Source organism: Limulus polyphemus, unplaced genomic scaffold, assembly GCF_000517525.1.
Source record: "Limulus polyphemus unplaced genomic scaffold, Limulus_polyphemus-2.1.2 Scaffold1408, whole genome shotgun sequence".
NCBI lineage: Eukaryota > Metazoa > Arthropoda > Merostomata > Xiphosura > Limulidae > Limulus > Limulus polyphemus.
Window position 1 is genome coordinate 89,127 of NW_013667018.1, and position 9,664 is coordinate 98,790.

Here is a 9,664-nt window from a genome sequence, read left to right on the forward strand (position 1 = left end):
GTATGTAACTTTAATTTAATTAATTAATTTAACTAACACAATCTTATACTAGTACTTTAAATTAGCTTGTTTCATTTTCGACTCAGGTGTCGAGTTTGATTTGACAGAAATTACTGAAAGAGCCCATATATAGATTATTTAGAACACGAAGCCTATCCCGTTTCGTCCAGAATCCATATGGAAGATTTCAGAACAATTTTATAGTGTTAAGAATATTTTCACTTACCATCAAGGGTGTCTTTCCACCGAAACTATTTCAATGTTCTGAACATAGACGAATACAACAGTTCTTAACATTTGATTTTAAAACCTGAAAATAAGGAATCTCCATTTTTTAAGTGTATGTTCTAACAAAATAAATAAAATAAAATTTACCATCTTTAAATTAATTACAACATATTGAGGCATACATGTGTATTTCAGCATTTACTGTATTACCAAAGCATTGAACAGCAATGGGAGGGGTCGCTGCAACCCATTTTGATAAGGAATGGGGCAGTGGCCCCACCTCTGGCGTTAAACACAAGTTAATCTCTGTTGCTAACACTTGTACAGTAACACTTCAGGATTTGTTCCTTATGTCATTCGTATCATATTCTATACCATTCCAGAATGGTTAAACTAGGTTTAGTTATGGTATATTTTAGAGATTATATGTATAAAATTACTGTTGGACATAACGTGTAGTATGGATGGTGCATTATTGTGCTGATAAAAAGAAGTGTGGTCCTTCTTCATAGGATCCAAAGAATGCAGACGTTACCACAGGTAATTTACATCGTCTTTAATCAGTACCGGCCCGACATGGCCAGATGGTTAGGACACTCGACTCGCAATGTGAGGGTCGCGGGTTCGAGTCCCCGTCCCACCAAAATATGCTCGCCCTTTCAGCCATGGGAGCGTTATAATGTGACGGTCAATCCCACTATTCGTTGGTAAAAAGAGTATCCCAAGAGTTGGCGGTGGATGGTGATGACCAGCTGCCTTCCCTCTAGTCTTACACTGCTAAATTAGGGACGGCTAGCGCAGATAGCCCTTGTGCAGCTTTGCGCGAAATTAACAAAAAAACAATTAATTAGTACAAGTGGACCAGTTATAAACTAGTCTAAATCAAACTACACTGCAACTTTGCTCCACTGTTTTTTCAATGTTGAAACTTAGGGTCACGTCCAATGTATTCTCAACACTGCTATCAAATTGGCCTTTACCTTTGCAGCACACAATGATTTCCGAGGATAATCGTTTCATGTGATAGTCTTCCACTGTTATTTACCACGATTTGATGCTCGAGACAGCTTGTGTTCACGGCTCTATTAAGTGGCTTAGGTGCCGAATCTCGCCAATAATACCCATTTAACATGGAATCCTCGGCACTTAACGGATGCGTTGGCCTTTAGTCTGGAATCCTCATTGAAATAATTAGTCTTGGATTCAGAGTTTCATGTGTGGGATCTTGGCTTCAATCGGCTTGTTGCCGTAGCTGCTTGTAAGTATAAGCTCTACGCAATGCAGAAGTAAATATCTAATAATTTCCCAATATCTATGGTAACTATAAATATTTATACTTAAAGAACAAGCCATTACTTACTAATTTTTAAAAATATTGTGTGATACGTTTATGGCTCAGCGGTCATCTTGAGCGCTTACGCGCTAAAGATCGAGTTTAGATACCCGAGGTGGGTACAGTACAGATAGCTTATTGTCAGAGGTGGGGTGGGGTGGGAAAGCGTGGGCATGGCGTACCTGTACTTTTTCTTTAACCGGAACGCCTTACTGCCACTATTTCGAACGAATCACACCTTACACAGTTAGTTCGCGTTCTGGCACTTCTGTATTTAGCCCTACACCACTGCCTGTTGTGTGTCTTTGCGTTTAAACACAAATAACTAAAAAATATGTTGTTAATAAATGTGACAACTCCAGGTAAAAGTTGTACATTTTTAATATTTACAATTAAATGTTTGCGTTAGGTTACCCACCAAGAGAGATTTACCAGCTGTCCTCGGATCTTCCAAAACCGAAACACATTGCTCCAGTCGGGATCATTCTGGAGACAGCGACTCTTATCCTGGCTCATCGGTAGGATATCTACCTCGTACCCTGTTTCTTTCCACATGCTGATTCATCCTAGATCTGTAATGATTCCAGCCAGAATCGTTTAAAAAAAATTATAATTTCTATTAGGATGTTATCGTTAACATACAACTGATTTATTTGTTTAATATTAGCTTAATTTTAACAGCTATGAAGTGTTAACAATCTATTTAAGTATATATTGCAGTTATAGTTTCTGTTCAGGCACATTATGCTACTGTATTAAGAGTTAAAAACAAAAACGATGTTTTTCGGCATAATGAAAGATAAAACGTTTAATAGATAATTTAGACGACTAGTTTCGATAGCACTAGTCCCGATGGTGGTAACTGTTACCGAAACTAGTCAGCTGAAATATCTAATAAATATTTTTTCTTTCACTGTGCCCTAAAAAATGTTTGTTTTTTTTACTTTTAATATACTGCTGTTGTTACATTTAGCTGTCACTCCTACTTTAATGATACAGTGCTTCATAATCTCTCTCTTTCTGTGTTTAAACAGATACAGTTTGTCTTACGACGTTATTGCCAATGGACTACCGAAAATTGATACATCTAAAACATCTGTAAATGATATCTGCCCTGTTTTCTTGAAGCCCGTCAAATGCGAGCTGACCCGTTATCGAACCCTAACTGGCATGTGTAACAACTTAGAGAATCCCTCGTGGGGTAGTGCGAGGTCAGCGATGTTGAGATATATAACCCCAGCTTATAACGATGGTACGTGTTGGTTTGTGCATTTAATCACCATTAGTTAGATAGATAGATTACCGTGGTATGCTAATCATAGTTGTGTCCACTACAGGTATTTCCAGTCCAAGGCGTGCCGTTCATGGATCAGAATTGCCCATTGCTCGTGCAGTCAGTTTTTTTATGCACCATGACGCCAGCCAGCATGATCAAGCATTAACTAATATCATGGTTGCCTGGGGTCAGATGATTGATCACGACTTGACCTTTGCTTCCCCTACTTTGGGTAAGTCGTCATTCCACTTGTGTTTTTGCTTTTCAAATTGAAAAAAAAGATGAAGAAATAAAATGGAGCCGTGATTCCCTCATAAAAGTAATTTGGCTCATGGATCATTACGTTTTGAGATGTTAAATCAGTGGCTCATGAACCATTGAATTTTGTGTTGTTAAATCAGCTGTGTTAATGAATCCTAATATTTAATGATAATGCTGTCCTCAGTTAATTTTAATATAGACTTGGCTACCTGTTAATTTCACCAAGTCTTAATATAAGCATAGTAACCCGTTATCCTCAAGCTACTAGTCTTAATATAGACTTGACTACCTGTTATCTTCACCTAATCTCAACATAATCTTCACTACCTGTTATCTTCACCTAATCTCAACATAAGCCTAACTACCTTTTATCTTCACCTAATCTCAACATAAGCCTGACTACCTGTTAATTTCACCAAGTCTTAATATAAGCATAGTAACCCGTTATCCTCAAGCTACTAGTCTTAATATAGACTTGACTCAGATTGTCAAGCTTATCTTAAAACTGGGTAATGATAACAGGTAGCCAGGCTTATATTAAGAGTGGGTAAAGATAACAGGTAGCCAGGCTTATATTAAGAGTGGGTAAAGATAACAGGTAGCCAGGCTTATATTAAGAGTGGGTAAAGATAACAGGTAGTCAGGCTTATGTTGAGACCGGGTGAAGATAACAGGTAGTCAGGCTTATGTTGAGATTAGGTGAAGATAAAAGGTAGCTAGGCTTATGTTGAGATTAGGTAAAGATAACAGTTTTATTCGTAGCTAGTCTTAATGTTAACCCAGATACCTGTCATGAAATTGTACATTATTCATTTACATTTAATATAAAAGCATAAAAGATGTTGACCAGCCTGAAAGAGGTTATACAAAATTGCGCAAAATCATATATTATAAAGTGGGTGAAAAATTCAGAGAAATGCAAAGATACAGTTCATTATTGGTTTTATCCAAATCATTTTAAAGTTATAAACGGTATATTCCTTCTACAACATCCCACATAGTTTCTGTAATCAGTCCAACCGAAGTGACTGTTGTAAACTCGTTCACTACAGCTAAACTGAACTGTTAATAACTTGTGGTTTCATTTATATATAACAATTCAACCAATAACAAAACGTACACTATATTAACAAGAAGTACTGGGACAGAGTATGCTTAAAATGGCGCTTGTCATATTTTGTCACTGGAAGATGTCCACTGTATTACGAGAAGTATTGGGACAGTGTAAGTTTAAAATGGTACATGTCATGTTTTGTCACTGGAAGATGTCCAATGTATTACCAAAAATATTGGGACAATGTAAGTTTAAAATGGTGCGTGTCATGTTTCATTTTTGATATGGAGTGGTCATACGAATATTGAAGTACATTGATAATTATTTTGTAAAGCAGCTAAAAAAGTAATATTTTCGAATTCCATTACTTGTGTCCCAGCAGCGTTTCAAAGTTACCCGAAGAGATTCCGATGTGCTGTTTGTAACATACTATGTATGTTGTTTGTCTCAGATCACTGCAGAACATTACAAGCGAGATGACGTGGCACCTCATCAAGCCGAAAGAGGCATGGTCTTTCTTCATACAATACCCTTGTGATGAGTAACGTATGAGCCTTTACACAGTAAATGTGTTAAGCTTGCCCCTCTTTTGTATTTTTGTATACACAATACTGTGTATGCTACTTAAATTAACGAGAGAAAAAAAAAACTTTTAGAGAACAAAATATTAGTGCAAAGACTAAGAAATTAGTTTAGACACTTTGATGTGTCATTTTAATTCCTACAAAAAATAACTGTAGGACTGAAGAGGTCACGTGAAAGTATCGAAACTAGTTCCTAATCTTTGAACTAATATTTTGTTCCAAAATTTTTTTTTTCGTTAATGAATCTGTGACCTGTAGTTTTGGAACAATACATCCCAAGTTGTAGCAATGGGCCCCTCTCTACTAACAAATTATGTGAATCTCACAGATTGTAGCCTTAAGCTCTTTCCCTCCTGTCATTTTGACTACTAGAGGTAACTAATGATATTTATAATCCTGAATTATCCGTGGGGACGGGACCGTTGCTGTAGTTTAATGGATAAAGATGTATACATTTCTTTGTAGATTTGTTTGTTTCCCCGAAAGGTGACCGAAGGTCGACTGAAGGGGGGGGGGGTCACCTGTTTTAACCACTCGCACCACTATACTGTAGTGTGTTGTCTGTCAGTTAGTCAGTAGACAGTAAAATTACGTCACATAAGGGATGCTTAACGTTGCAATTTGTACTGTCGTGACGTCAGTAAAACGTGTGCATGCCATGAATCACGAGAAGAATTATGCACTCTGTAGGCTACAACACAACATGACATATGAACTTAAAAAGCAAGAAACGAAAATATTTATTACTCTTAATTTAGGTTTTATTTACTCTTGAAACAGAACACTTTCGGGGACCCTGCGAAAATACATCCAATTAATCTTTCTACGTTGTCATAATATAGGCTCTTCTCAACCTCATTTTTTATTTTGGAAAAACAATTAAAAGCTTTACAATCGCAATTAAGCTTTTGTGAGATGTACAAGTACAAAAATAATGAATTTTGGAAGTGGTTCCATAAATTACAAGGCTGACACAAAGAGGTGTTGATATATACCCCACCCCCACCCTCTCTCTTCATAGTGTCTCAGCGGTGAGTTTGAGGGCTTATAATAAAAAACGTCGATCATGGACACGGTACAAATAGCCCATTGTACAGCCTTACGCTTAACAATAAACAAACAGAAGAAATACAAATACAAATAAAAAACCTTCAGAATGAATGCATTACGAGGTCAACGGTTACAGGGTAAAAATTTCGACGTACTGCCAAACATTTTCTCATTCTGCTTTTTACATTCTTCGATTGGGCAAGATAGTGTCGGATCTCAAGGACTCGTCTAATCTTAGAAAGAAAGCCTTTCAACGCCCATAGCACAGTTTCATTCAAATATTAGTTCGCAAGTTGCATTGAACAAATAATTGATTATTTATTGTCCGTGACACAGTAACTGATTACATGCAACTGTTTGTGGAAAAGCAAAATTCGATTATATTCAGTTTTCCAGAGTTACCAGGTAAATGATTAGATGTGGCGATATCATTTAAAATCTTGGAATTTTAATATTTACAGCCCTTAATATCTTGGAGTTCGTGTTGTAACCAGTAAACGTCGTAGCCTTTACCTTATGTACATGTTGCCTTCGTAATAACGAATAATTATTACAAAAGAATAACAGGTCATATACAACAGCAGGGCGTGGTCGTAGCTTTTTAGACATTGTTGTAATTAAAAAATACGGGTCATTGAAATTCTTTATTATTTTAAGACAAACTATTACTGCTTAACCATTACATGCACTTACCATTGTTTAGCTAGTGTCTAATTGAATTTAAATTAGTTTGGATATGGGTCTGTTTATTAACTAGAATGTAAATTTCAATAGAGTTCTTGAGATCAAACGATTTTCTCCAGAAAAAAAAAAAATCGCTAAGTATGGGCCTTAGCTATAGTTTATTTTATTATACAGTATTATAATTTAATGTAAGTTTTGTTCTCTGTTCATCCGTTTTTCAACAAAAAAAAATCTGTTACACACTAAACTATTACCTTATTTTTGTTGTGCTTTTCTTAGTGCAAAGCTACACAATGTACTATCTTCACTCTGTCCACCGCAGGGCATCAAACCCCAGATTTTTGCGTAAGTCCGTAAACTTACCACTGACCCACCGAGGGACGATTATTTTTGTAACATGTACTTTTTCAAAAATGTTGGCCCGGTATGGCCAGGTGGTTAGAGCGCTCGACTCGCAATCTGAGGGTCGTGGGTTCGAATCACCGTCCCACCAAATATGCTCGCCCTTTCAGTCGTGGGTGCGTTATAATGTGACGGTCAAGCCCACTATTCCTTGGTAAAGGAGTAATCCAAGAGTTGGCGTTGGGTGGTGATGACTAGCTGCCTTCCCTCTAGTCTTTCACTGCTAAATTAGAGACGGCTAGCGCAGATAGCCCTCGTGTAGCCTTCCGCAAAATTCAAAACAAACCAAAACCAAAAAATGTTACTAAACATTTCGCAATAGATTCGTTATGATCAATATTTCACCCAATCACAACACACTGTTCTACCAGGATGCCGAGGGTTACCATCCTCGAACTGTGTGAAACTGCAAAATCTCTGCCCGCACTTTGAGGCCATGGGTGCGCTAAAAGAGTGGCGGTCAAATCCCTTTATTTGATTGAATATGCTTTCGCAAATATCCGAGAGCAAACAAACAGTTGAAATTTCGTGCAAAACTAAACCTGAGTTATCTGCATATAACCGCCCCTAGATTTGAGTTCATAAACTAAATGGTGGCCCGGCATGGCCAGGTGGTTAGGGCGCTCGACTCGCAACCTGCGGGTTCGAATCCCAGTCACACCAAACATGCTCGACTTTGCAGCCGTGGGAGTGCTATAATGTGACGGTCAATTCCACTATTCCTTAGTAAAAAGAGTAGCCCAAGATTTGGCAGTGGGTGGTGATGACTAGCTGCCTTCCCTCTAGTCTTACACTGCTAAATTAGGGACGGCTAGCGCAGATATCCCTCGTGTAGCATTGCGCAAAATTCATAACAAACCAAACGAAACCAAACTAAATGGAATTAGATTCTCAATAGCACCCACCACCAACTTGTGTGGTGCTCTTTTCTGACCGAATAGTTGGATTTGGTCGTCACCCTCACAACGACATACATCCCCTAAGTGCAGAGCGCGATTTCGTTTGGAATTTTTTGTGTTAACGCATACGCGAACAAACTTTTGAAACAAACAAACGCAGCTAAACAGGGCTACACTGAACAGGACCTATAAAAAACAAAACAATGGGATTGGTGAATCTTTTTTTTGACTTGTCATATAGTAATCTAAGTTAAATTAGTTGTGTGAATAATATATTGCTATTGCGCCAAATTTATTATTAGGTTAGTATATAGTAGGACAATATTTCAATGATTACATTACAGAATTGTTATCTTTCTTTTCACCAAAAGTATGAACGAAAATATAATCTGTGACGTAGAAACCTAATGTATTCTTTGACTCACTACATCCTGTGCTGAAGACTGCAATTTCGCCTTTTCAAGACTCATCAGCGTAGCTTGGGTCAGCAAACCAAAGAAATGCAGTTAGGCCTCTTATAATGGTGATATAATGGGGGTTTTGGATCATTTTTTAGCCCTTTCATATTAAAGCAGTGACAATTAAAAACAAAATGTTGTCTGGTCTCCATTTCACATTTATTAACCATCAGGTGACCCCAGAATAGTAGCAGTAACGTATTTGTTTTCAGAATATTTTTATTCAAACTATCTATATCTCACCAATTCCTAGGCCTCTCGAAACACAGATGATGTTCGTAAGAACATATTGGACATCAGAAAGATAAGCGCTAAATAGTCTGATAATATGATACGGATAGTCTGATAATATGATGTGAATTAAAAGTAAATAAAGTAACACTGTAATAGAAATTATAATTAGCCTAAGACAAAGCCCCCCGCTGGGACAGCGGTAAGTCTCCGGATTTACAACTCTAAAATCAGGGGTTTGATTCCCCTCGGTGGACACAGCAGATAGCCCGACGTGGCTTTGCTATAAGAAAACACAAACACTCACACATAGAACATAAAATTGACAAATATGCGAATTTTGAGCATGCACAATTTTTTTTTTTTTGAGCTGCATGAACACATTTTTAATTAAACATGGTCTCACTCGATCGATCACACAAATCTCAAAGTTTGTTGTAGATAAAATAGTGCACAAATGTAGGTTTGTTGTACTTGAACGTAAAACCTTAAGCATGTTACCTTTACAGCATTAGTCATGATTCAAACCTTTATTCCCGACTCTTCGAAACTGGATCAAGGACAAACATTATGGAAAACTGTTTGTCTCAAGGTTTAATAGAACATAAACCTACCAGAAATTAATGACGAGAGATATCTAAAGATAAAGTTGTTTTATATTTGAAACACGTTTCCAGCGTCCATTGTTTACTGCGTATTGTTTAATACCGAAATCCTGTAACCATAAACAGCATCCTTGTGTCCAAGCTAAATTTGCTTTAATCTAACATCAGTTATTTGTTTATCGTCATAGCAAGGTCAGCTCGTAAGACTTAATTGGGTGAGCGTTGTAAGAAGTTAATGTATATGGGGAAAAAAAAACCTAGATATGAATCATAATATAGAAAGATGTTATTAAAGTCATATATTACATTCTACAGTCAGAAATACCTAAGTGTACTCTAGAATCTAGATAACTGGTTTCTTTTTGTGCACCTTTAGTTTTGTTTTGTTTATTGCCAATTACAAAGCTTCACAATGGGCTTTCTGTACTGTTCGTACTGATCGAGCCCCGAAGTTTAGCAACATAAGCCCTTGAAATTATCGATGAGCCACTGGGAGGGGGAGGGCACAGTTAAAGTTGTTTTGGTTGTTTACTTGAAGTTAAGCACAAAGCCACACAATGGGCTATCTGTGCTCTGCCCACCACGGGTATCGAAACCCG

General features: G+C 37.3%; 1 protein-coding gene across 1 annotated transcript in view; it reads left to right on the forward strand.

The window, feature by feature from the left end:
• LOC106463436 (thyroid peroxidase-like) overlaps positions 1 to 9,664 on the forward strand; it is a 98,709-nt gene that overhangs the window by 73,841 nt on the left and 15,204 nt on the right. Inside the window, exons 14-16 of the mRNA XM_013923463.2 lie at positions 1,971 to 2,079; positions 2,596 to 2,813; positions 2,899 to 3,069. Coding sequence (XP_013778917.2) covers positions 1,971 to 2,079; positions 2,596 to 2,813; positions 2,899 to 3,069 — 498 coding nt within the window. The remainder of the gene's footprint in view (positions 1 to 1,970; positions 2,080 to 2,595; positions 2,814 to 2,898; positions 3,070 to 9,664) is intronic.